We start from the raw sequence: 27,246 nt of genomic DNA on the forward strand, positions 1-27,246 counted from the left end.
ATGTGGGTCTCTTTATCGAGATTAAAGCACAAGAAGTATCCCATTAAATGGACTGTGACAGCACACAGCAAAAGTCCTTGTTTTGTGGGGCAAAATGAAAGTTGTATGTGGAACTGTGAATGCAGGAAAGGTGATTAACTTGTCACCCAGAACGGCTTGATTCTCCTCTTAGAGTAGATTCACACTAGCGTAACTTCCAGGAAACACCACTGCCAGTGAGTAGAATCCGGTCCCATGTGTCCATCTGCATCAATGAGGCAAGGACCATCCTCCTTCCTCTTTCCTTCTCCTGCCTCTGAAACATATTTCTGGGCAACTGCCAACCCCAAATTAAAACGGTTGATGACCTGAGTGTTTCACCTCATCCCTCAAGCTCAGAGAACTGACTTATCTCACCGCTTCCTTGCTCTGCTCTCCAAACTGGTGAAAAGCAGGAGTTTCAGGACTTTTGAAGTGGGGTGTAAAACTGCGTGAGAGGAGAATTGGCCCTTCTGCCTTCTTTATCTGAACTTTGGTGAGGTCAGTGTTTTGCTCTCAAGGCCCTCTACACACTATGGTTAAGCAAGAACAATTTGTTACCCTTGTATAATGACCACCTCAAAGCCCTTGACAAATTAATTAAGCTTCAGAGCAATCACGAGTGAGGTAGAGAGAGGTTAAGTGACTTCCTCAATGTCATATAAGTGAGCAGCATAGAGCCCAGAATAGAATCTTAGAGTTGTAACAGCCTGCCTTGTGCTTTAACTAGTAGGTAACCCTCTCAGGACACATCTGTTCTCACAGCAGGAACAATGAGACACGGTTTCTGTACAACCCGTGTTAGCTGTGGACACGAAGTGTACAAGGAGAAGGGTCTTGTCTGGACTGTCCTTTTCCCCACAGTTTCTGCCAATGATTCAGCTCCACCAGAGCATGATCCCTTGCGTGCCATGGTACCTGCTAGCATTTTAACCACCGTGTCCCCACGGCTTGCACTGAGCTGGTCCCTCAGAGAGCAATACCAAAGGGGGAGCATAAGAAAGCTAAGTTTCAAGAGTCTGGTCCTGCATCCAGCCCTGTTGTTCTGGCCGCTGCCTGGCCCTGACTGAAGAACAAGGGTCTCCAGCAGCCTCGCTTGTCAACTGAAAGGGGTTGGTGACGTGCATGCCAGAATCAGACAATAAAGCGAGAGGGGGTCTTTTTTTTTTTTAATCACCAGGCTGTGGAGATTTAAAAAAAAAAAGACGACACCCCCTAAAATAAAACTAGCGGCCATTCTGGGAAGGCGACCACTAACAAAGGAGACAAGAAAGGCAAGGGGACAGAGGGCCCCAAACCTATTGTTTCTCTGCTCCGTTCCAAATACCCATGACTCCCATGACCTCTTGGCTTGTTCTCTGCAATGAGGATTTCAGGACACCTGCCACCCCGAACAGCTGAGCCAGACTTATTATTTGCCTGCCTTTCCCTCACTGCTCTCTCTCCCCTGCAGCAGCAGATGAGATGATAAACTTCTTCCCCACCAAATTCATTCTTTTTTTTTTTTTTAAGGGGGCTATGGGAGAATTTCTCTTAAACCCTTTCCACCTGTTTTGAAACTGGTTGGAGTCTCGGTGGATGAATTCTGGTCCCGTACGCTGGTGCAAGTCCATTGCACCACTCTCCCTGAGAGCAGGATTTGGACCTTCACTGTGGCAGCTCAACCTGGCTGCCCTGGAAGTTGGTGGGAAAACTCCCAGTTGGCATCAGTAGCAGCAGGATGGGACCTGGCGATAAAAGCGTCCCGTAGACTTGGCGGGGTTATTTGTTTGCAGCCCGGCTTCACCTTACACGTTTGTTAAACTAAAATCCCTCTTCAAAATGGACAGGGGAAAGGATGTGCAAACCCTCTTTGAAACCGGTCGTCGGGGCTGTCTGGAAGGGCGGTGTTGAAAACCCCTTTTGAGGATGGTTGTGAATTAGCGTGGTTCATGCCGTAGTGTGATTGATTGGGGCCTTGGAAGCCTTAGGCCCTTCGATCCAGTAATTGGTTTCATATCCACCTGATCCCTTTGCCCAGCTTCCCTGGAGCTAGATAATATTTGTCCTGTGTACTGGCTGGTTAGATTCTCTCCTAAACGGTGCTATTTCTCACAACCTGAGCAGGCTCTCTAGGGCGAAATGCCACGTCCCCTCTTATTTACTCTTTGTAGCTTGTAAAGCAGTCCTTGTGTAGTAGGCAGCGCATGATATTAGCAGAGCGACTGCTCTTCCCTCAGACAAGGGGAGGCAAAATCTCTTATCACATTTGGAGCCCCTCCCCTACTCCCCAGTCTCCCCCTGCTCCATGCCCCCAAGCTGACGTGTCATGACCATCATCCCCAGAGCCCGAGATCAGTCAGCAGGTATGCTACAGAACGATGAGTAGCTCCATCCATGGGTCACCCTGCCCCAGGGACTGAGGAAGCAGCCACGGCAGCACTCCCAGCTCCTGTCTGGTGCGGAGGCTTGCAGTGGTATATGTCACTGTGGCTTCAGCCGGCCCAGATTCGGTTTGGGTTTGGTTGTAGGGAAATCTAATTGACCCACAGACTTGAGACCCATCCTTGAGGTAGGATAGTTAGAGACTTGCTAGGAATTTTGATCATCCACCTGTAATCTCTCAAACACAAGGCTAAAAGAAGAATAAAAGGCCTTAGAGCAGTGATCTCCAACCTTTTTATGCCCCAGATCACTTTTTGAATCTAAGGGCAACCCAGGATCTAACCTGCCTCTTCCATGAGGCTCCGCCCCTTTCCCAAAGCCCCGCTCCACTCAATCTATCTCTCCCCCATCTCTGTCGCTTGCTCTCCCCCACCCTCATTCACTTTCACCGGGCTGGGGCAGGGGTGCAGAAGAGGGTGAGGGGTGCAAGCTCTGGGAAGGAGTTTGGGTACAGGAAGTGGTCTGGGCTGGGGCAGGGGGTTGGGGTGCAGGAGGGGGGATGGGGTGCTGGCATTTTAGCCATGGCCTTCTCCACTGAAGCTAAATGAAACATTCTTTTTTATGTTGGGATGCAAAAGTGAAAGGAGGGGTGGGGGTGGTACAGCTTCCTCTTTCTAATCACATGTTTGAGTTTTACATTCTTCTTGTTTGCTGTTTGGGTGCAACAAGGCACTTCAGTGTCTGGTGGTTTGCAAATAAGCTAAGTCCTCCAGACAGTTTATTTTCAGGGCTTTGTAAGTGGGTTTTGTTTTGTTTTTGTTTTTTGTTTTGCACCATTTAAACCAAAACAAAACTCTGGTAAAGTGCTACTCTTACAGGGAAATTCAGAGCTTAAATGAAACACTGGACACCAGCATGGTGTCCTTACCTCACCCTTTGGTGCTCAAGTCTCTCAACAGTGCATGATGGTACATATGTCAAAGATCCTTGATTATCTAGGCACGGGAGGGTGAGTTAAGGACAGATTATTTGCCTGGAGTTTCATGGTTAGTCTGAATTTCTGTGCTCTCCTGCGTTTATGTTATATCCACTACTGCGGTAGTTTTCAACCTTTTTTCATTTGCGGGCCCCTAAAAAAATTGAAATGGAGGTGCGGACTGCTTTGGAAATCTTATACATAGTCCCTCAGAGGTCCACAGACCATAGATTGCAAACCACTGCACTAATATTATCCTTCAAGTACCATTTGTAGCTTTGTTTCCCTTGAGTTTTGCTTTTCATAATAGTATTGCACAGAAGGAGAGAAGAAGATAAAGGTCCTCTCCCCTAGCCGTAGAGGAGAGTTAACAGAACTGGACACACTATTCCAGCAGCAGTCCACCAGGGCCAAATACAGAAGTAAAATAACTTCTCTGCTCCGACTCAAGATTTCCCCCATTTATCCAAGGTTTGCATAAACTCTTTTGGCCACACTGTTGCACTGAGAGCTCCGATTCAGCTGATTATCCACCACCATTCCCAAATCTTACTCAGAGTTGCTGCTTCCTAGGATAGAGTCCCCATCCTGTAAGTATGGCCTAAATTCTTTGTTCCTAGATGTATACACTTACATTTAGTCATTAAAAATGTGTGTCCAGTTTACCAAGCAATTCAGATTACTCTGCAGCAGTGACCTGTCCTCTTCATTATTTACCAGTCCCCCAATTTTTGTGTCATCTGCACGCTTCGTTAGTGACGATTTTGTTTGCTTCCAGGTCATTGATAAAAATGTTAAATAGAGTAGGATTAAGAACCAATGCTTCCAGGACCCAACTGGAAACACAGTCACTCGATGATTTCCCGTTTACAGTTACATTTTGAGACCTATCAGTTAGCCAATTTTAATCCATTTAATGTGTGCCATGTTCATTTTATATCTTTCTATTTTTTTAAAACAAAATGTCATGTGATACCAACTTAAACGCCTTATAGAAGTATATTATGACAATACTATAACCTTTATCAGACAAACTTGTATCACAAATAACAAATTAGTTTGACAGGGTCTATTTTCTATAAACCCAGGTTGATTTGCATTAATTATATTACTCTCCTTTAATTCTTCATTAACGAGTCCTGGATCAGCCTCTCCGTTATCTTGCACAGAATCAATGTCAGACTAATAGGCCTGTAATTACTCCTATCATTATGTTTCTCCTTTTTAAATATTGGCATAATATTAGCTTTCTTATAATCTTCTGGAACTTCCCCGGTGTTCCAACACTTATTGAAAATCAAAACCAACAGGCCAGTGAGCTTCTCAGCCAGCTCTTTTAAAACTCTTGGATGCAAATTATCTGGGCCAGACAATTTAAAAAGGTCTAATTTTAGTAGCTGCTGTTTAATATCCTCCTGAGATACTAGTGAAATGGAGAGTGTTAATGGTTCTGATGCTTTCTTTTTTCATTTATCCCAGTGTAATTCTGGTTACTTCAGTGGAGTGAGCACCTGATCCAAAGACTGTTGAAGCCAACCATTGATTCCAGTTGGCTTTGGATCAGGCTTCATTGCTGATTTACACCAATTTAAGTAAGAGTAGAATCAGGTTAATACTATTTTCTTAGCAGGTCAAAAGTATTCATTACACTCTCTTGTAAACTTTCCAAAGGCCCATGTTATTAAATAATTAAAAAATAAGGATGTTTTTGCATGGCAGAGGGGTGAGGGTAGAATCTTAAAAACGTAAGTTAGTCCAATTCTTTTCTGGATGTGAGTATTAAAGTCCATAGGACGTATGCATGTACTTTTCAGGCAAGATTTGGTTCACTGCATTCCAGCTGGACTGCTTGAAGAAATGATGCTGCTCAGAGTCTTGTGTTTTCCAATCACTGCTTCACAGGCTTCATTAGAAAACGTGAAGCCACAACACGGGGGCTGAATTTCAGTTCTCTGTTGATTCCCATGATATGTTGGATGAAATGTCAAACACTTGTGATAGTGTGATTCCCCGAGAAGAAAAGAAGACAGACTTGGGCTATTACCTTGGAAATCTTGCTTATTTTGCAGTTAGTGAATAAATCAGTTTTGATGAAGATGAAAAAACCCCACCCCATGCTTTAGAAAAATAAAGGGGGGTGAAAGGGGTTGATGTTCATAGCTCCAAAGCAACTTCTCTGAGTCCTTTCCCTGTATGTCTGCTCTCAGGCTACAATCCAGACTTCGCAGTGGTTTATAATTAAACCCAAGTTTTGAGGGTTCTGTCGAGTTCTTTTTGCCCACCAGGTCAAACTGAGTCTGGTTTCTATCATAGAATGTTTCAGTTCAGTTCCCCCTTGAGGACGCATGGGAACAGACAGTCCATTCATATTGAACAGATGACCATGAGGGGAGGCTTAAAAAAAGTCTCTTTTTGTCTATTAAGCTAAGACTGAGAAGTTATGAAAACTGCTTAATAATGTTCCTTAACATTTATACCACACTATTTTCTTCTTTTAATTTTCTAGGCAATTAAAAATAATTGAAAGTTATTGCCAAATCCCCTGAAGATATAATTTTTGTTTTAAATAAGCTTATTTCCATACTTGTGAGATCACCACATATTTATTTGACCATCTTTATAGGGGTCATGCAGATTACGCACATGGGATGGGAATGTGCAATAGGACTTGCATTGTAACAAGAAAATGAGAAGGGAGTGGAAAAAAATAGTAAAGGTGGGACTAACTGTTCAGCTATTTAATTATTTGAGCAAAAGGAATGTATCTGTGCACTTACCATCTCAGGTCCAGATTCCACAAAGCACGTAAGTGTGTGCTTAAAGTTAAGCATGTGCTTAAGTCCAGGTAACTTTAAATGGGACTTATGTGCACACTTCAGTGCTTTGATATGGATGCTGCACTGAGGCTTGCAAACACTTACACCGGTAACATCAATTGAGCTAATTCAGCCGAATAAAGTTTACTTGTGCGTATGTGTGTTTGGGACTGGACCATTAGATACTGTGTTTGCCGCTGCACCCTCTGGAAGGTTCTGGGACCTAATATAGAAAGAGAGAGCACCCCACTGCCAAGCAGTTCATACAGGCAGTATATATAGCCAGACCTCTTCTATCTTTACTTTTATCCTATTAATAGAGTTGTAGCAGACACAATCCATGTGGCTGCTCAGTCACGCTGTATTGTAATATTGCTTAGCCAGTTCTCCCCCTTAAGGCTTAAAATCCATCACATTATACAAGAGCTGAAAGCCTTCTTGTGGTGTCCCAGTTTTTTCCCCTCGTGTCCATCCTATCCCCTTTCTGTTTTTTTAAATTCTTTTTTCCTTCCACATTTGACATGATATAAATTTATATCTGCACCTATATATCGGCTGCATTTTTAAAAAATCTTGCCATCTACAATGTTATAGGTTGAAAGGATGATTTTTATGTTGGAATAGAGAAGGAATTGGAGAATAACATACTCTGTTTATAGAGATCATTATAAGCTTGTGTGTGTAATGTCTCCTTTGGATGGGGCTGCTTTGCCAAAGTTTGCTCCTTAGGAGCTGAGTATGTATGTGTCTATCCTCTCTGTTTAGCAGGTTGGGTTTAGATAGGTGGTTTTTATTTTTTAAAATTGTTACAAATCTTTTCCCTTCTTTAATCCCACTGGCCACATCGCAGGAAAAAACCTTCTTCTAAGTACGTCACTTATGTATTTTTTTAAGTGCATCCTTTCTGAAATGCACGTCCCAGGCCGCGTTAGTTCTGTTTAGACAAGTTACCCATTGGAGCTTAAAATTAAAAAAAAAAAAAAAAAAAAAGGCACCAGAAAAAAAGAGGAGCAGTTGTATAGAGCTTCTGGAAAGGCTGAACTGAAGAGCTTCTCCCCCCTCCCCACAAACTTCCCTCCTAAGCGCAATGTCTGGTGCAAAGTGCACGTGATGCTTGTTTCTAAAGGCAGCAAAAGAGGCTTTGAAAGTCTAAGACTGTAATTGGTTGTCTGGCTTTATCCTTGGAGCTCTGGGGAGGTTTCAGGAGTAATAACAGTTACTTAAAGTAGATGAGCTTCTTGTGGGTTTCCTAGAATCATAACCTTTCTTCAGAGCGCATTAGTTGTCTGGTACTTACAGAAGCATCTGCCTGTCTTTTCTGTAGCTTTAAAAACATTTTGAAAGCAAAGAATTTGATTTCTCCCTCTACTCTGTGTGTGGTAGTGAAGGAGCCACCTCCCTGGAATGCAGCGTTTGCCAGTGGCCCTGGCCTGACTGAAAAGAGAGGTGGGAAGAAAAAGCGATGTCCCTTTATTGGCTTTAAATCCTCATTTTAGCCACTGAGTTGTACCCAAAATGTCCTATCCTGTCTAGGCACAATGAGTTCCCTTTAGTGTGCACCATAGGTTTTCTTGGGATGAAAAATATGGCAGTCCCTAAGAAACCCTGGAGAGATGCATTGGGGCATACATGGTCATTTATTAGGAGTGGCCATTTCCATTTCCATTAACCTTAATGGGATTTGTACACATTAATCATAATCACTGAATTGACAATATACCCTCCTCCCAATATACCCATGCATCCGATGAAGTGAGCTGTAGCTCACGAAAGCTTATGCTCAAATAAATTGGTTAGTCTCTAAGGTGCCACTAGTACTCCTTTTCTTTCTGCGAATACAGACTAACACGGCTGCTACTCTGAAACCTCCTCCCTTAGACTTTTTAAGCAGCCTGAGACGTAAAACCTGTGTTGTCCACTGGTTAGCGTAGGGAATAGGTCGTCAACACTTCTGCATTCTGGTTCTAGCTCTGAGAGTGACTTCCTCTGAGCAAGCTGCCACAGCCTCTGTTTTACCTTTCTGTGGAAGGGACATAATTACCCGGAGGATTGTGTTTCGAGATCTTCCGATGAGGAGGGCTGTATAAGTGCACATTATTAACACTGACACCAGAGGGTTTAATTAAAAGGAAGGATTGTATGACTCTGGTCCCTTGGGTACCTCCAGAAAAGGGTATCTGACTGTTGTCCGTTGGGAACCTGCAGGATATAAGAAGTGTCTCTCATTTCTCTGCTGGCTCTTTGAACTTTGAAGTAATTCATTGTGATGTGCTTAGACTACTCTTCCCAGCTTAGTCTGATGAATCTCTCAGTTCTATTTCTCTCCTCCTCCCCCCGCCCCACTGCTGCCTGTCAGTGTCACATGGACATGCCCATGTGCCATGGTTTTGCCAAGGGTCCTGACAGCAACCTAGCCTGCCACAAGTATCAGGTTAGGTGCCTGGAGGAGTGAGGAGAGGATGTGAAGGCCTAATTCTCCGCAAGAAGGGGCAGAAGAGATTCCTGAAGGGACGTTGCATCTTTGTGTTACATGGGTTAGTTTTGTTTTTCTTTCTGTTCCCTGGTTATATATTTAAAAAAACAAAACAACAACCACAACAACAAAAACCCTGCACTGACTTTTGCAGAATGTTCTATCAATAAAATATTTTAAATGCTTTTAAAAATCATAATCCTGGCAGCCATCCATAAAGGATTTTATTCACTTTTTAGCTGTAGGCATCTCTCTGCAAAAGCAGCAGGGCTCGGGGTGTAAAACTCCTGCTGACGTTCCAGTTCACATGGCATGGATGGGAGACGGTCGCTCTGATTGACAGCCCAGTGCTGCTGCAGCCTGTCGGTTAGCATATTTGGTTTGCATCGGGGTGATCCTGGCTTTAGAAGCAGACTGTTGTCACTCTCCACTGGGAGAAGCTGATTATGCCTTGGGGATAGTACCGTGAAGACATTAGTTTAGCAGGATGGGAACAAACAGCTGCCTTTGAGGAAGACTACGGCACTTACAGGTGGGACGGGGGTATTGGCATGGGTGCTGTTTTGGAAGGTACCAGGTGGAGAGACCTTAACGCAAGAGGAACAAGCCTGTGAGGAAGAACAAAGCAAGGAGGCATCTGAAAACAAATACCAGTCCATATGGGGGGGCAAGGGAGCTTCAGCATCATCAGAAGAGCTCTGCTCGGTGCTTTCATGGTGACAGACAAGCATCATTCAGATCTGTAGAGCTGTAACCAGCTGCCATGTGCAAAAACAGTTGTGTGTGTTAGCGTCCTGTTCCCGCAGCTGGCAGAGTGTGCACTGTAATGGAGGGACTAGCCCAGTGGGTGCTGCAGTTTGTGGAGGTCAGCAGAGGGCTTACTTTCAGACATAATAAGCCAGCTCAAGCTTGGAGATGCATTCAAGGGATGTTCTTTGTTAAGTTGCCATCGAAAGACGCTTGCAGATCTTTGCCAGTTTGTTTGCAGCTGCGCTTCCTGGGGTGGCTTGCTTGTTTAATGGTGTGGCACATTCTGCCTGTCCCTCATCCAAGATGTTTCATCGCACAGACGGGGGTGGGGGATGGGGGTAAATCTGCCATGCAGCATGTTGGAACCAGTTTTTTTAAAAATGCAGAAATCCACAGTATCATTGACAGTTTGCAGCAGAGGAATCCTGTAAGTTTGCATTCTCCAGGTGCTGGCAGCATTTAGCTACATTCCCATTTTAAATCAAAAGCAGGTTATGTGTTTTTAGGAGACCGCGGGCGACTACCGCAGGCACCAGAGGAATCAGAAAACCCCCAAATCAGTCTGTTTTAGAGCTTGTTAACAGTCTGCCCAGATACTAGAGGAGGGTTTAACAAAACAACAACAAAACCTCATCTGTTTTCTATCAATGTTGGTGTCCCCCCTCTTCCTCCCCCCCCGCCCCCTTCTGAGTTCGTAAACCCCTGGCCACTGAAGTTTCTTACGCGTCGGATGGTATTTGAGGAAGAACAACACGCTTGCTTGAGCCGACATTGGTGGAAGCCACAAGGGGAATACTTGCCCTTTTATGTAAGGTTTGAAATTAAAATGAGAATCTCGGCTGGCAGAGTGGACTCCTCTCAATAGAGGAACTGATGCTTTGGAGAGAATTTCAAGATGGAACTTACAGGCAGTTAGGGCAGCAGATTCTGGTTTTAATTAAAAAAAAATAATAATAAAAGCAGGGGGGATAATATCTGGTCAATAAATGCTTTTTAGGTTCCCATGACAATGATCCCATAGGGAATCAGTCCAGTGTTTCAAAATGAGCGGAGTAGGGCTGTTTAGAGGAGGTTACTTGCTTCCTTGTTGAACCCCGCTTCCATGAAACCCAATGGCAAAACTCCCCTCAACTTCATTGGTGTCAGTGCAAGGCCCCTAGGTTCCTCCCAACTTCTATCTTCCTCCTGCACACACGCTCACACTCAGTTTCTCACACACGCATGTGCACGCACACACACACACACACACGGTATCCATATAGCATTCAAGAGTTCCCACACAACTGTTGCCAACAAAAATGGCCAGAGGAAAAGGGCCCATTTTTCCTGCTTAGTCCCCCTGACCTGGTTTGCACTAGTGTCAGCGATTGGCTCTGCTCCAGTGTTGGTGTGTGTGTGTTTTGTTTTGTTTTTGTTTTGTTTTGTTTTTAAAAAAAACAACAAATCTCAGGGTACGGAATTCTTTTCAAGCCATAATTTTTAGTTTGCACTGGAAGGGCAAGGCAGAGTCTTAGCCAGTGGAAAGAGGCTCCGAACCAGGGCCAAAAACCAAGTACAGTTCTTAACAAATAAAAATCAACTTTATTTCTTTGGAACTTTCTTTACAAAGGTTTTCTTGTGGGAGCACTGTACTCCAGAGGTTTAATTCTTGGCATTCAGGTTATACTCCCTTTGCTATTTGGGGAGGGAGTGTAGTGATTACAGCACAGGACTCCGTGTTCCATTCTTGGCCCTGTCCATAATTACTCTGAGTATGTAGTGCCTCAGTTTCCCCATCTGTGCAGTGAGAATAATAATCTCTGCTGTCATCCTCTGGTCATCACTAGCAAGTCAACATTCATCTGCAGTGATTACTAGTGGTATCTGAGATGTGGGATTATTTCAGGCATATTGGAAAAACATGAAGTCTCGGATGGATAAATGTTGGTTTCATAATGGCAACCCCTGTAAATTCATAGATTACGGAGGCCTGCAGCAGCCGTGATATCTAGTTTGACTTCTTGCATAATACAGGTATGGGTGGGAGGCTTAATTATTTAATAAATGCTTGCAAAGTGCTTTGAGATCCTTGGATTGAAAAATCTATAGGCTTATTGCAACTGCCATCCAGATAGAGTAGAAGGCTTTCTGGAGGCAGCGGTCTGAATCAAAGGGGAAAACATACTTTTAAAGTCACCTTGTCACTTTGTTTCATAACACTGGTACTCAGTCTTTTCCATACTGGCATCCCCTAGACCAGTGCTTCTCAAGCTATCTGATGTGGGGGACTGGCAATTTTTTTTTCCAATGTGCGCACAGACCGGCAGCTGATGGCTTGCGGACCAGCACTGGTCCGTGGACCACCACTTTGAGTAGCACTGCCCTAGACTAGAGGCCCGTTCCCATTTAGCAACATGTGAAGGGAAGCCTGGTGGTAACCCCTGATATCTTTTCACAACCACCCGGGGTGTGGTGACCCCAGGTTAACACCATTCTCTGACTCCCTGAGCTATTGTTTCAGCCTGTCTGCAAATTCAGGTAAATATCACTGCACCAATAAGCACTAGAAACAAAGGGGTAAGAAACAGAAGGAAAGGGAAGGGTCGTTCCCCCCTTAACCTGGAAAACCCCTGGTTCAGAAATAGGAGCTCAGAATAGGTGTGTGTGTACGTACGTGCATGTGCACACGCGTGCGGGTGTTTAATTATGGTGAAGATTATTTTGGTAATAGAAACGTTACAGTCTGTAGTTGAGCCGATCCCCTGCATCCTACCCAGGCACTAACCTCTGACACTTGTATATGTGTTTGAGACAACTGGTTAGTACAGGCTGTGAGGATTGAGACTGGTCCCTCCAGCTCTCGTGAAGCCGTTAGTGCATTGCCCTATGAGGACTGCTGCTTTTCCCCCCTAGTCTAGATGGCAGCTGGAATCTAAAAACAAATTAGTTTACGGCTAAAAATAAATAGAAGTATTTCACTTGGTACATTTTTTCCAGATTGCTCAGAGTGAAATACTTCCTATTTATTATAGATACACCTACGCACACGTGCACACGCACACATGTATTTACACACATGCGCGTACACACATGCAAGCCTCCCTGTGTAAAATAATATCCACAGCTGCATTCCAACTGCACTCAAAACTTTTTTTTTTTTTTTTTAAGTACACTGGGTTTTTTTATTGCCCGATTCCAGCTGTGCAACCTCACTGGGCTTTGTGTGTGAGTGTGTGTGTGTTTTGATGTGGTTGTGAGCAAGGAGCCCATCAGGGGCTGCACGTCTAAAATCCTTCCCAGATTTAGTCAGCTTGGTAAACCGGGGAGGGGTCTGGGAGTGATTTCAAGGATAAGAGCTGTTCGTGTCTGGCTCAGAGTTTCTCGGAACAGCAAGCTGAAACTGTCTGTTGCTTATTTAACATATATATATACTGTGATTTTCCTGTGTGAAGATGCATCTGAACCTTAACGTAGACCAAAGTTTAAAGTTTAAAATGGTACCCCTTGCAGAAAAAGGCTTTGATTTGAATGCAATGCAATACAGAATGGGGTGCTCATTTACTGACGTCAGTCCACCAGAGATAAGGTGCACCTAGGGATCGAGCAGGCAGGGAAGAGCCCTTATCAGGACCGTCGTCTGGATCCAAGTGGTTGCTTAATCGTGCCCTTGAAGGAAACAGTAAACCAACAACAAGCTGCAGAAGTGTTTCTGTATTCTCTGTTTAGCTGGCTGTTGGTGATTGGCCTCATGCCTTGAAATCCAGCTCTATAGACCCAGCCCTACCAACCATTACTGATGGGCAAAGTCTCCTCGGCTTCCCCTGGTCAGAAGATGTATGCTCAGGCCCAAGGAATCATTTTCAGCAAAGAATTTAACAGCTGGGGGTCGGGGGGAGAGTAAGAGTTTAATTCCGGAGTTCACTAATAACTTTGAGCCAAAAGGAAAGGAGTACTGGTGGCACCTTAGAGACTAACCAATTTATTTGAGCATAAGCTTTCGTGAGCTACAGCTCACTTCATCGGATGCATACCAGTTCAACTTGTAGAGCAGTTTTTTCTGAATGTAAATGTCAAGGCTGGAATAGCTGGCTCTTTCCACCACCACACCTCTACGAAATATTAATCTCAGGAATAAGTTTACAAGCTACACTACAGCCTGTAGCAACCTGAAAGTATCCCAGGAGGTGTGTTCCTAACAAATCACAGCCATTTTGTGTCCGAATAAATATGCTTCTGTGCATAACTGGAGCCAAGATCCGCCCAGTTTACTAAATTCACAGCCTCTCTGGAGTTTCTCAGTTGTATTGAGCACTTTGAAAAGCAAATCATGCACATACATGTATGTTGTTTTTTTCTAGTGAAATTTTAAAACCAAGCTGCAGGGTCAGTGGTTTTTTTTGTTTTGTTTTTTTTTTTTTTTTTTTTGTGATAGCAACTGGAACAAACTGTTAGGAAATTGGGCTGGGAGATTTTTGATATGGATCCACTGTTGGCTAGTTGTGAGTTCAAGCACAACCACCAAATGGAGCCTGGCTAAAATCTTACAGTTAAAAAAAAAAAAGAGGAAGAAATGTTCAGACAGCAGGGCTGGGAAGGGAGAAAAGGCTTCCTCTGCACGCTGGCCATAGAGTTTGGAAATGGGAGTCGAGGGGGTGCTGGGGCTAAGCCAAGAATATTCTAGAAAACAGTTTTAATTTTGTTTCACTCCAGACATTTCACAAAACAGACTCCGTATCAGAAATTCTATTAGACTGAGGAATTGTGTGAGAGAAGCATTTTGTAGGAACCAGAATGGGTCCAATTCCTGTCTTCCTTCCTGTAAATCTGAAGTGAGTCCATTGGAGGCAAAGGACTTGACGCTGGTGTAACTGAGAGGAGAATTAGCCCCTTTGTTCCCAAATCCTTGAGATGAACTTTCTCAAGTACCGGCTGACTAAAACACTGCGTCTTACATAACATTCTTGGGCGGGGAAGTGCCATTTGCACTGGGATGGATTAAGCAGAACGAGGCTTACAGGCGATGGGGAGGCTCTCCCTCTGAGAGCAGGCAAAGTGAGTCCAGGTCAGGTCTCCAGTCGTAGGGTGAGCACAGCAGCTCCAGCAAGGAGCTTTTCACAACACCTTTTCAAACCGCTGTGTAACGGGCACTCTCTGAAGTGCTTTCAGCTGCGGTTTGTGAAGCCTCCCCGCAGGTCAGACGCAGGGCGACACAGTGGCAGCCAGTGAGCGTGCTGGGAAGGGCAGGAATAGAAAGCAAATACTTCATGTCATCAGGCCTCCCAGAATGACAGGGTAAAATGAATACTTGCTGTTTCCACCAGACCTGTCGGGAGGGGGAAGACGGAGAGCTCTGCGCTGTGACAGTCTGGACTCCTGCCACCAAAACCAGAAACGTAATAAAAAAAATAAAAAGGGCAGACTGTAGTAAGCGCTTCCTAGAACTAGTGTTTAGATGTGGTAGGTTTTTCTCTTTTAAATATATACAGTAAAGATGCAGTAAATCTTCCTACTGCTCCAGATTATAGTGCTCTGAGCTCACTCTGTTTCACTGAGACAGGTCGTTTATACCCATCAGTTTGCATCAGACTAAATATTTTCCTGCAATCCATGTGAAAGTACAGTCCTCGATAGAGACCCCCCCCCTTAATACCTTATTAATCGCCAGCCAGCCACATCGCCAAAAACCTGTAGGAAGCATGTGTTCTAGTGATTGGAGCTTGTGTCACTGTTTTAAAGGATTTGGATGCAAGGGAACTCGAATCTAAATTATGCCTGGTTTGGGATTTTGCGGGAGTTTGTTCACAATTGGGTGCCTGCGAGTGCGTTGCACCTGCCAAGTAAACTCACGGTTTGATTCCCCTCTCACTTTCTCGGGTTTGACCCCATGTGTAGCTCCATTGGCTTCAGGGGAGCTAGTCCTGATTTGTACTGGTGTAAGTCACAAGAGACTCGCCCTGCATAAGAACGCCTGGGGAGAAGGCTATAACCCCAGCCTCCATGTTCCTCTGGGATTGCACTCTGACTTGAAGGAGCAGCTTAGAGCGCTTGTTGGTAACATAATGCACGCCTTCTCCAAACTGCTGCTTATGGCATCTCTGGGGGTGTCCTGTTCACCCTGCCATTTGGCCTGTAGGACGTGTGGCCGTGATGGCATGTGCAATGGTCTGAACCAACCTTGGGGCCCTTAAAAATGAACAACTGTTAGGGGATTCACTGGGAGATGGGACTCCATATGGGACACTGTCGTTTCATTCTGCTCAAGGATACTGTCTGTGCCAACTTCCTTCCAAGACAAAGTCCTTGCAGGTGGGTAAGGCGGTTGTCTCCATTTTATACACGAGGGAGCTGAATTGAAGTGACTTAGTGCCTCAGCAGCAGCGCTCAGAATAGAACCTAGAAATCATGTCTCCCCGTCCCTATCTCTGAGCATTACTCCACTCCTTTCCAGAGTCGGAACAGACCTCAGGGGGTCCTGACTTCTAACTAGACTCTGAGTGACACATCTTGCATACAGAGGCTGTCTTGGGGCTCGTCGGCCAGTCTTTGCAGCGACACAGCACACAAAGGGGTGAGGATAGTTGCGCTGACCCACTTTTCATCTCTGATTAAGAAAAGCACAGCAGTTCCTGAAGGATCGACAATTTCAGCTCTTCTGTTTGGCTGGTTTTATTTTAATTGCAAGGTTCCTTGGTGATGGAAGAGTCTTGCTCCCTGGCTGAGGTTGAATACTCATGGGCTTTCTGTGAGCTAGCTGTGGCTGCACGGGCTGTATCTCAGAAGCTCCTGCTATCTGTTTTGTCTAGCAAAATCCCATGTGGATCTGGCTTCCTGAATCAGCTGCATGTCATCCATGGGCCCCTGTGGGCCGTAGCTGGTGATAGATCTCTAAGTGCTTTCTACAACGCTTTTGCTGCAAGAGGACAGTATCACCAGGGCTGAGCCTGATCTTGATAAGGATGAACTCCTAGTTTGCTGAGTCAAAGAAGCAGCAGCTTATTCCTGTGTTACACCTCATGCTTAGATACCACAGCAGTGAGCATGGTGCAGAGGCCTGGACAGAGAGATTAGATGCACCATTGTTGTTCGTTTGGCTACTGAATTTCTGGTTGGAAGGTTTACTTTTAAACTCAAATGAGTGCTGGGGAAAATCTCCAGCCTGGCAGCTTCTGGAGAATAAAGTTTTTCAGGTAACCACATGATGGGTGCTCTGCAGGTGGCAATGGGCAAGCTTCCCACCCCCACACACACATTGGGGTTGGGCTTTCGGAAGCACCCCAGGGCCTTGGGAGTACAACTCCCATTGGCTTCAGTGCCATTTGTGTTCATATGTCACGGGTGCTTTTGAAAATCCTGCCCATTTGGTCCTTGGCCTCTCCGAGCAGGCCAAAACAGGTGCTACATTGGGCCAAATGCAGTGCTTAATTTGTGTCAGGGTCGAGCCCTGGCACCTCTGGGCCTGGCAGTTCAGCCCTGGCACCTCTTTCATTACAAATTAAGCATTGGCCAAATGCCTTTTAAAAAAATAATAAGAGAAGCACGCATCCACTAAGACCTGGTCAGACTTGCTATGTTCATTTAGGCCAGCAAGAAGCTCCTGAATGGTAATGAGGGTCAGTCACCCCCACTGCAGGCTGAATTAGGTCCGCCTAGGAACATACGTAGTCCCTGTTATCTGTGCCACTCTCGGTCATTAATTGGTTTTACCCTCACAACACCCCTGGGAGGTAGGGAGCCATTATCTTCATTGTACAGATGGTGCAAGGTGGGCTAAGTGATTTGCCCAAGACCACACAGTGAGTCAGGGATAGAGCCAAGAGCTGAACCCAGGTTTCCTGACTTCCAGCCCCATGTCCTATCTACTGAATCATTTGTGTAGCTGAGGGGGAAACTTACATCAGGGATGGACATAACACAACATGTGGACTGTCCTGGCCTCTCTGGTGAGTGTGTCCTAGGTCCCAGTAGACGGCAGTGTCTTTTTTACAGCCATTCCATGCTCTCAAGGTCAGTCTCCTGTCTAGGAACCTGGCTAGATCACAAGTTTCCTTGGGATAAATGTGAGTCAAGAAGCACCCATGTCCCTCCACCCCAAGCTAATATTTGCAGCCAGTTATAAACACCAGAAACGATAACTTACGGTTATCATTTAACCAGGTTCTGATCCCTCATCCAGTGCAGTCAGTGGACTGACTCCCATTGGCTTTGGACTAGACCCAGTTTTAGACCAACCCTTCACTACAGCATCACAAACGGTGCTTTCGTGCTGCACAACTGAACTGGGTCACAGCCTTGCCCATTTGGGCTGGAGTCTGACCCGGATGGTATAGTTTATTACCTGCCACTTAGTTGTTTGCTGCTTTATTTTTTAATGTATTTTTATCTTTTGGTGTCTGTCACGTTTTTAACCCCCAAGAAGTGTATCTTTGAGGTTTCTTCAAACCGGTATCAGACTGGCGTCTGGTCTTGTGGTTTTTGTTCTTAGTGAGAAATCCACCTAGTTTTCACGCCCAAACTGAGTATCTGCCGAGACAGGAAGCTCCACCCTTTCTTATGGTATAACTGAACTCGGCTCTTAGCAAAAGCAGCAGCTTGAACAACACGCTATAATGCTATGCATAGATTTATGGGCCTGTTTTTGATTTTGCTTCCCCTGGTTTTATGTGAGTGTAACCCCTGTGACTTTGGTGACATTATTCCTGAGGTACACCCGTATGAGGGAGATAAAGAATCAAATCCATACACATGCACACAGATTCATATTTCTTTCTAATAGTCACATAAAGAGATGAAAATAGAGGTTTCTTGGATCACTCTGTGTGTGATGGGAGACATTTAAAGCAACCATGAAAAGACAGACTCTTGTTTGCTGTAGGATCTGCTCCAAGTTCTTGACCGTAGCCCCTCCCCTCTATCTCCCTGGGATGCATGGATGTACATGTAAAAATCATGCATTACTGTGGCTTGGTCTCCTGAATTGCCCTTTCACACCCTCCCTTCCCTCCCCCAGTGGACTGAATAATTCATTCTTGATGGCGACCTTGGACCTTCTGGGCTCAGGCCTGTGTTAGGAGAGGCGTGTAGCAGAGCGGCCGTAGGACGGAATTGTGAGTCACAGTTTCCTTCCCTGCCTCCCTCCATTGCTAGAGTCCTGTAACCTGGTGCAGGCTCAGCTTTCCCTGTGGGGCGCAGTAGTGGCCCCATGGAGCCTGCCCCCCGTCCCCCGCATCTACACCCAGGGCTGTGGTCCGAGGAGTGGATCAGTGCAGTGGGGAAGGGTGGGTTTTATTCTTAGCACATCTGCAACCACATGAAGCCAGGCCACAATCCAGCCCTTGAAAGGAGTTCCCAGCCAAGTAGGATAAAATGATTTCTGCTAGTATTGTTCCCATGTCCCCGATCCATTTCAAGCTCCATTTAAAAGGAAGGGGCAGGGTTGAGGGAAAGACACCCTGTGGCCTAATCAGAGTCTCCGCATAGAACGTGCTCTGTCCCTTTAGCTGTCTGATTTCTATGCAAAGATGAATCAGTAACCCCATGCAGTGTGGGTCACTGCACCTGCTTCCAGCCTGTCAGATATTCTCAAAGCTACAATAATAGCCATAGTGGCCGGGCTTGCCCTGCATCACTGAACTCAAAGAGCAAAAGCCTGGAGTTTTTCTTTTTTCACTTGCTTTACCCCCCGCTGGGGGGTGGGGGGCGGGGGGCAGGGGCTGCATTCATACCCCTCCTAGGAAGGATTAAAAATCCAGTGCAATGTGCAGGAGTTTCCCCCATTTAAAAGTAGGCTTTTGGGGGGTTCTGGGTTAGGAATAGATTTAGCTGTGGTGAGATCTTCAGCCCCAAAGGGCTGAATTGGAACTGGAGAATTGGGTCCCTTCCTTTTTGGGGGTCTGCTTCTCGGTTGGATCCCCTTGAGGCAGATGCAGCCCTGCAAATCCCAATCTGAACCACTCTGAAATTGAAACCAGCCTTCACTTTGGGTCATATCACCCATTAATACCCATCTGTTAAATGTCTACTAGGTTTCCTGCACCTTCCCTCGAAGCACCTGCTGGTGGGTGCTGTCAGAGATAGGAGACTGAATTAGGTGGACCACTGGTGTGATCTGGTACAGAAGTTCCTATGTTCCTAGCCAGGGACCCTCATCTCCCCACATACTTTAAGCAACCCCTGTTTTGGGTAGCTACCTTAAAATATCTGACTGCCCGCCTGCTCACTACTCTCCACCTAAAGTTTCCCGCTCCTGTGAGGCAAATTGGCTCAATTCTGCTCTTGTTTGCACCAGTGTAAATTGATAGGGTTACTGTAGTGTAAAACGAGTGAGGGTGAGCAGAATGAAGCCCAGGCTTTTGAACAGATCCCTGGGGTGTTTGCAGAGGTTGGGTTTGGGGTGCTGCTTGGTTTCAGAGACGAGGGAAACAGGCATGTTTGCTGCTTGTTGAATATAGGGTCAAATTGCAAAAGGTGCTCCCAGAGACTTTGGCCCATTCTGTTGCTCTCCTCTTCCAAGTGAGGACACTGCTTTTTTGTAGCATCTGAGTTTATCCCGTAATGGATAGCTACTCAGATTACAGGGGGCTTAGGCAGACACACACACACACACAGAGACCCCCCAGAGCACTCCCTGCTTTGTGCTTAATAAAAACCCTCGGGGAATAGAGGAGCCTGGAGAACAAAAATCACCCACTCAGCCCAGATGCTAGAGAGGAAACTGACCCCAGAGAGAGTACCCAGGAATGACTCCATCTTGAATGGCTTGAAAGTGTCTTATTCTGAGAGCCCAATTTTCACTCTATGTTGGACTGAAAAGGAACTTTTAGGGGCCAGGCCGGGCTTGCTGTTTAACTCCTGATCTGCTTGTTTTAGTATTATTCTTTAGCTTTCAGAAGGGAGTGGGGTGTCTTTCTGAGAAGCAGCGGGTAAAGGTCATCTCCATTGATCTCATGCTTTGATAATACAGTACCTAATCGAGCTAGCATGACGTGTCAAATGTGATCTCATTTGGCCAAAATCCAAACTAGCTTGATTAATACCAGTGTGACTTTAAAGGGATGCCATCCCGGTTAGCAGGCCCAAAATCTCACTTCTGTGTTTTTCTTTAGGATCCATATGAACCTTTCCTTACCAAAGCAAATGCCCCAGTGCCCTTAAACTCCCCTATAACAAGAGACATCTTATACCAGTGCAATTGAGCAATTCTACAATAACAAGCCACTTTGCGTAGCTCTAGGCTTCATGAGGTACCCCACCACAACAAACCATCATGAAAAGCCCCAGTGCTTACGTGGAGCTATACAATAACAAACCATTGTTCTTGAGCAACACAAGCAAAGGGGAATAAGGTTAAGGAAACAGAAATAGATGTTTCAAGCTTTAAAGAGTTTATTTCACACATCGGGGAGGCTGGGGAGAGGTCATTTATAAGAATGGTGAAAAGCATCCTTTAGTGCCCCGTTAAATGCCACCTGTGTTAATATTTTATTTGTAAAGTTTGTACATTTATATATATGGATGGAAATAAAAGAATTTTCATTCACATATGATCTACTGTGTCTCCCCCATGCTGGCTACTTTGCCCACGATGAAAGCGACAGAAGGGTACTTTTGTCAGTTTTACTTATTACCAGCAGAGAGCCTGTCCTAGCCTGGTGTATAATCAGTGAATCATGTGGCAGGGGGAGTTGTACTACATGCCTTGTAATAGTTTTGCATTTCAGTGTCCAGACTACGAGAGAGTGTTTGTCTTTTCCCTTCTTGTAGTCGTCCACCTCCTCAGCCCTGATTCTTTTGAGCTGTTGTTCACACTCCCTTGTGGTGGGAAGATCAAATTCTACCTATTTCATTAGCAGACTCTGCTTTGCTTTGAGTCATGCTTGGATGAGAGGCATGCGACGATGCTTTCTCATTGGCTGCCTGCATGACATCGCTACTGGGCCTATTGGTCATCAGCTGACCGATTTTGACACCTGTAGAACACGAGCCTTTGATGGGTTTATGGCACAGCTACTGCAGCTCAGTGAGGAGGGAAAAACCAGTTTCAGTGGCTGCCCAGACAGATAAGAATGTAACGAGAAGGAACCTAACGAGAAGGGTAACCAAATGGCATGTGTGACAGGGCAGAGAGCGACCCCCTGCTTTTTGGATTTCAAAGCGTTATCTCCACTTCTTCATGAACAGCCCTGGTTCTTGATTCATTATTATTCACAGAGGGTGAGAAAGCAATTCTTATTAGCAGTGTTCCAGTGGCACCCATCGCTCCAATTGTACCTGGTGGGCAGTCCCTTTCCTAAAGAGCTAATAATCTAAGTAGACAAGACAGATAAAGGGTGGAAGGGGAAACAAGGTAGAGGGAGGTGAAATGACTTGCCTGAGGTCACACAGCAGCCCGATGTGTGCAACAGACTGCAGGGCTTCCAAGTCACAGTCCAGTACCCGGCCCACAAGCCAACCCTGATTCTCAGGAATGCTAGCACCACATGGTGGGAGATGATGTTGCTTCATTTAGAACAATCTACATGGGCTGTCAGCAGCTGTTTCTCTTCTCTTTCTCTCCCCCTTCGAGGCTGTTAACCAGGATTTCCCATCATGGCTCCGATGCACAGGAACAGAACAGCGCTGACCACTGGCAGCAAGGGGCACGGATTGTTTTGCTTGTCTGCTCCTATTTTGTGCAGCTCAGGCTCCCCCTCTGCCTTGGATGTCAGCCTTGATTAGAGGGGAAAAGGGAGGAGGGCGGAGAAGAAAAAAGGAGACACATTGTCCCTTGAAAATGCAAATGAGGTGATTCTATTTCAATATCTTTCCCCAAGCCCCTTTAAGACTTGACGCTTTCCTCCCCATTCCCCAAAAGCTGTTTGTTTTTACACTGGCCCCCCAGTTCAAGCCCATTATGGCGCTCTCCATGTGTGCACAGTACAGGGCCCAGGATGGCTGTCCTCCATCCTGCCTAAGCAGAATGTTCTCCTCCAGCTGAGCTGGGTAGCGGGGATGTTGGGGGGGAGGACTGGTCTCCATGCTGAGTCTTGCCACCTGTTGCCTTTTTCATTCCAGGCCCCTTCCTTTCCCCTCCCCACATTGCTCACCATCCCCAGTGGATAGGGCTGGGAGCCGCCTCGCCTGCCAAATACCATTCTGATGCTGTCACTGCTTCTGCACAGACAGCATCTCTGACAGCAGAAACGAACCTTTCCCCAGCCCCGCTGCCCTGCGCTTTCTGCAGAAGCAATTCCAAAGTGCCCCTTTCTAGCTGGCAAGGGAGGAGGGGCTGTGGCACAGCCACTTCCAGCGTCAGCCCAAAGAAATAAAAGGCTGACGCTGAGCCAGAAGAAGCCCTTGCAAATCCATTGACACTGGCATTTGGCGCTGGCATGGGCTAATTTTGCACTCGCAGTTACTCACACACGTGCTCTGCTTCATCTGCTATGTATGGGAAGGCACCCCAGCCTGTAGCTCGCCTTAGAATGCTGTAGTAAGAGATCTGTGCCGGGTTCGATTATGTTACAGCGCAAATCGGGCCGTAAAAGACCACGAGCAGTCCTAGCAGCGCAGGCTGCCAGGTTAACTGGCATTAACTAGAGACTGGTTGGCTTGAGCTACAGCTCTGCAAAGCTGCTCTGCCACCCATAAAAGCAGCAGATTGATCATGGACTTGATGTCTGAGTTACGTCCAAATCAAGGCTGGCAAAGGGGCTGTGTTTTTGTATGGCATCCAGCTCCAGGCTTTGCTGTGAGCAGAGTGGATAGGGTAGTGGACTGGGTGTCTGGAGAAGGGACTTCAAATCTCAGCTCTGCCTGAAACTCCCTTTCTGAAAATTGGGTAAATCACTCAGAACATAATTTCCAAGGATAGTGGCTTCGGGTGACTCCATTTTGGGTGCCTAAAGGAGACACCTTAAAGGAGCCTGATTTTCAGATAGTGCTGAGCAGCCGCCCTCTAACACCAGGCCTCTAAGGGGTCTCAAGTTGGACACCCAGAATCAGTAGACACATGAAAATCTTGCCCTTAAAACGTCTCTGTCCCACAGTTTCCTCATTTATAAAACACAGACGGTGGATACTTATGCACCTTTGTATAGTGCTTCGCAATGGTGGGATGGAAAAGCTCTGTATAAACATACGGTATTCGGATTATTACTGGTTATTGCCATATTGTGCTGCCATCTTAATAAGAGCCCTGTTGGATAGCAATATGGAAAAGCAATGAGTTTTCCAATTCACAGAAAGAAAGAAAGAAAGAAAGTTGGTGTGTTCTTGTTTTATTATTTGTACTCTTCATGCAGAATGAGGTCCAGAGCCCGTCCGCTAGCCTTGTTTGTGCTGGCAGTGCCTCAATCTGGTATCCCCAGCGCACCAGTGAAACCAGTAGTTACCAATTTTTTTTGCAAGCCACACTGGGACTGTAGGAATTTTATTTCTTTGTGGTGTTGAAGGAAAGGGGTCGTGCCTGCCAAAGGACTATTTTATGCTTGAGGGTGATTTATAGGCCAAGCTGAGGCACTTGTGGAAAAGGCAAAGCAGCTCTTGGCAGCGCCCCCAGAATCCACTGCAGCTGTGGGGTAGTGAAGTCATCGGCATAACAACCATTGCAAACAGAATAACAAAGTCTGCTCTGTTCTCATTTAAAATAATCTTTCCAATTCAGAAACCACATTAAAATTTACCTTTCCGCACACAATAATAATAATAAAAAAGGCAGATACTGCTTAGCGGCACAGTGTGAATAGCTCGATTATATTTATGCCTCATTTTAGCCCTTGTATTGTAACTTTCTTGCCATTTATGCTTGAATGAATGAATGAATGAATGAAGCCAGTGTTGTGTCGTGCAATACATTGGTCTCTGTCCCTTTGTCTTTTCCATTTGCAGCTCTTTACAGTGTAGTCATGAAATGATAGTTCCGTTCAAGGGATGGCGGGAAAAGATCAATGTTTGTTTTAAATACCACCTTTTATCCTGGCACTAAACTGACTGTGAAAAGAACAATGATTAAATCTCTGCTTCCTCTCCCCCTCTTCCTTTCAGATCCCTTCAGATCCTCCTGCCTCCAAAAAGCCCAAAATTGATGACTCTGCTTCCCAGTCTCCAACTTCTGCCGAGAAGGAAAAGCAGTCCAGTTGGTTACGGTCCTTGTCTGGTTCATCCAATAAGGTGACTCTTAAGTAACACACTTACCCTGTTTAAAGTAGATTGGTGGGAGGAAATTTGTGCTTGGTGTCCCTCCTTTGAAGCCAATGGAACAACACCAAGGACGGTTTTGGCCCGTGCTCTCTAAATGAAAGATGTTTTCCACCTTTCCCCAATGAAGAGTGAATTACGCTGCCCTTCCCCTTCTCCTGCGGCCTCTCAATGAGCACTGGCGGCGTGGCTGTGGGATGCCTGGGAGGGTCGGGAATCCTGAAAGCCCTGGAGTCCCAGGTGGTCTCTTGCAAACCATATATTATTTGTTGGCTAGCAACAACTGAACGGGATTTTAAATCTAATCCAACTTGGCTCTTCCGGTGAAAAGCACTAAGCAGTTAGTCCCCGTTGGGGAATTGTGTTAGAGATAACAGAACCCAAGCACACACGCGCGCACAAGTCAATAACTTTTCTTTGCAATTTATGCTTTTGAAAGATATACTCAGTGGTGACCAATTTTTGTTTGTTTTTCTCTTCCTTTCTTTCCTTCCCTTCCTTGCAGAGTATTGGTTGTGTCCATCCCCGTCAGCGCCTCTCTGCTTTCCGGCCTTGGTCCCCTGCTGTTTCAGCAAACGAGAAAGAGCTCTCGACACATCTTCCCATATTAATCCGAGACAGGTAAGAAGACTTGAAGCATGGGGTGGGAGGGAGAATCAATGTTATATGACAGCAAGCCCCTTTGTGGGTGTTTCCCTTGCACTGATATGAGTGGCTGTGTTGTTCAGTTCAAGTCAGTCTGCTGGCAGTGCAGTGAAAGCATTTGCAGCCGCAGTTTTAAGTGATTCTGGGAGGGAAAACAAGTAAGTAGCCATATTTGTGCATTCAGTAATTCGGTTTTCTTGAGTGAAACATGCCTCAAAAGACTGAAAAATGAAGGATCTGTCCATGAGTCATTGCTAGTTCAGTGGTGCAAAGACCCAAGCATTTTGTGCAGTTGGTTTAGAGTTTTGCCCATCTGCTGTTTAAAGATGGCTTGGCCATCAACTTCTAGGATGATGGTTGGCATCTGCTTCAAGTTGGTAGGGACCCGACAGCTCTTTGGTGGCCCCTGTGAAATCTCTCGGGTGTTCTCCACCCAGGTCAGTAGCACACAGGTGCCAGTCACCAAACCACTGCCAAAGCTGACACATTGACTCCCTTGTTGGCAGTCTCAGCAGAAATGCCCTGGATTGAATGGGCCTTAAAGCCCAAACCGTCCTCTTGGCCAATACAGGTGGTCTCATAAGATCAGAGTTGAGACACCCTGGGCAAGATTGCATGGAAGCATCCACTCCTGCTGCATTTGTTATTCCTCATTCTATACAGCTCATTTCACATGCCCTAAATTCATTCTTTTTAAGTCTTCCAAGCCACTATCCATGTACTGTATCCATCTGCTAAATTTACTGTCTCTACAGTCTTGTCCCTTCGGCAGGCGCTGTTGAAATATACTGAGACAGCTGTCCCTAGTAACACTCAAACTCCGGCTCATGGCATCAGTTGGTTTGTCCTTCCAGACATCTCGATTTCATACTTCCTAACACACATTGTTCTAAACCCGTTTTACTGAATGTACTAGTATTTCAGAATTTAACAGGCCTTCCGGTTGTTATGGGAATGAACTGAATTGGCTTCCAAAGCCATGCCTGTTGCTGCTTTATTGGTAATTATTATATTACAGCAGCACCAGAGATTGGAGCCTCATTGTGTTTGGGGCTGAACATCCACAGAGAAGAATCCCTGCCCCAAAGAGCCCACTATCTAAATAGATAAGAAAAACAAGTGGGAGGGGAAACAAAGATGCTAACTTGTGCAGCATATCCGGGAATAGACCCCAGGTCTCCAGCATCCTTCCCATTGCTTCCATCCTGCTGGCTTTAAACATTCTGTCCCCCTGCATCAGCCCATCATTTATGTCTCCCAGGCCCCCTATTCTGCCCCTGGTTATTTTTAGGGAGGCTTCAACATCATTTCTTAGCACTGCCACCCCACTCCTTTCAGCAGATCCCCCAGTGCCTTAGCGGTCAATCCAACCTGGCTTCTTAAGTTTTTATTTCAAGTGTTTTTTCCCTCTCTTCTGTACCGTTCTCTCGTTTTTTGGAATATAAAAGGGTCTGTACATGTACAAACGTGCTCAGATCCATGTGATTCTGCGTGCGTATCTATATCTGAATGTTGATTTGGCTGTAACTGCAACAGGGTCTGCCCATGGAAATCTCCACTGACACCTGGAGGTCCAGATTTCCAGAGAGTGTTGAAGTTGTTACTGCAGTCTGTGCTTGTGCACAGTGTGTATAAACGTGTACCCTGTTGGCATGTGTACCCAGCTTGTACACTTAAACTTGCTTTTGCATGTACAAATTATGCAGCTGAGGCTTTGACAGCCATCGCTGGAAAGTTGCTGTTATGGACCTGATTCTGCTCTCACATTCGTTTTTATACCAATGTAGTAGTTATTCCTGATTTACACTGGTGCAGGCGTGATCAGAATCAGTCCCTGTCTAGGCAGCAGTGGTAGCGCTGCCCTAACTTGAGATTGCCTGACACTTTCCATTATAAGTCTCTGTTTTCCGTTGTTTATAACTTTGCCAAACTTTAACTGCTCAGGTTGATAACTTTCATGCCAGTTGTCTGCCTCAGACTGAATTTTTTGGAAAAGTTAGGAAACAGGAAGTTTCTGAGAAGAGATTGGGGGAAATAGTGTTTTGCTCCTG

At 45.6% G+C, this 27,246-nt stretch overlaps 1 protein-coding gene across 2 annotated transcripts in view; it reads left to right on the top strand.

Annotated features, from left to right (window-relative positions):
- SKI (SKI proto-oncogene) overlaps window positions 1–27,246 on the top strand; it is a 140,592-nt gene that overhangs the window by 103,115 nt on the left and 10,231 nt on the right. For both annotated transcript variants that reach the window (XM_074933919.1, XM_074933920.1), the window contains exons 2-3: window positions 24,398–24,523; window positions 25,056–25,171. In XM_074933919.1, the coding sequence (XP_074790020.1) occupies window positions 24,398–24,523; window positions 25,056–25,171 (242 nt within the window). The remainder of the gene's footprint in view (window positions 1–24,397; window positions 24,524–25,055; window positions 25,172–27,246) is intronic.

The sequence above is a fragment of the Natator depressus genome, chromosome 18 (genome assembly GCF_965152275.1).
Source record: "Natator depressus isolate rNatDep1 chromosome 18, rNatDep2.hap1, whole genome shotgun sequence".
NCBI classification, from domain to species: Eukaryota; Metazoa; Chordata; order Testudines; family Cheloniidae; genus Natator; species Natator depressus.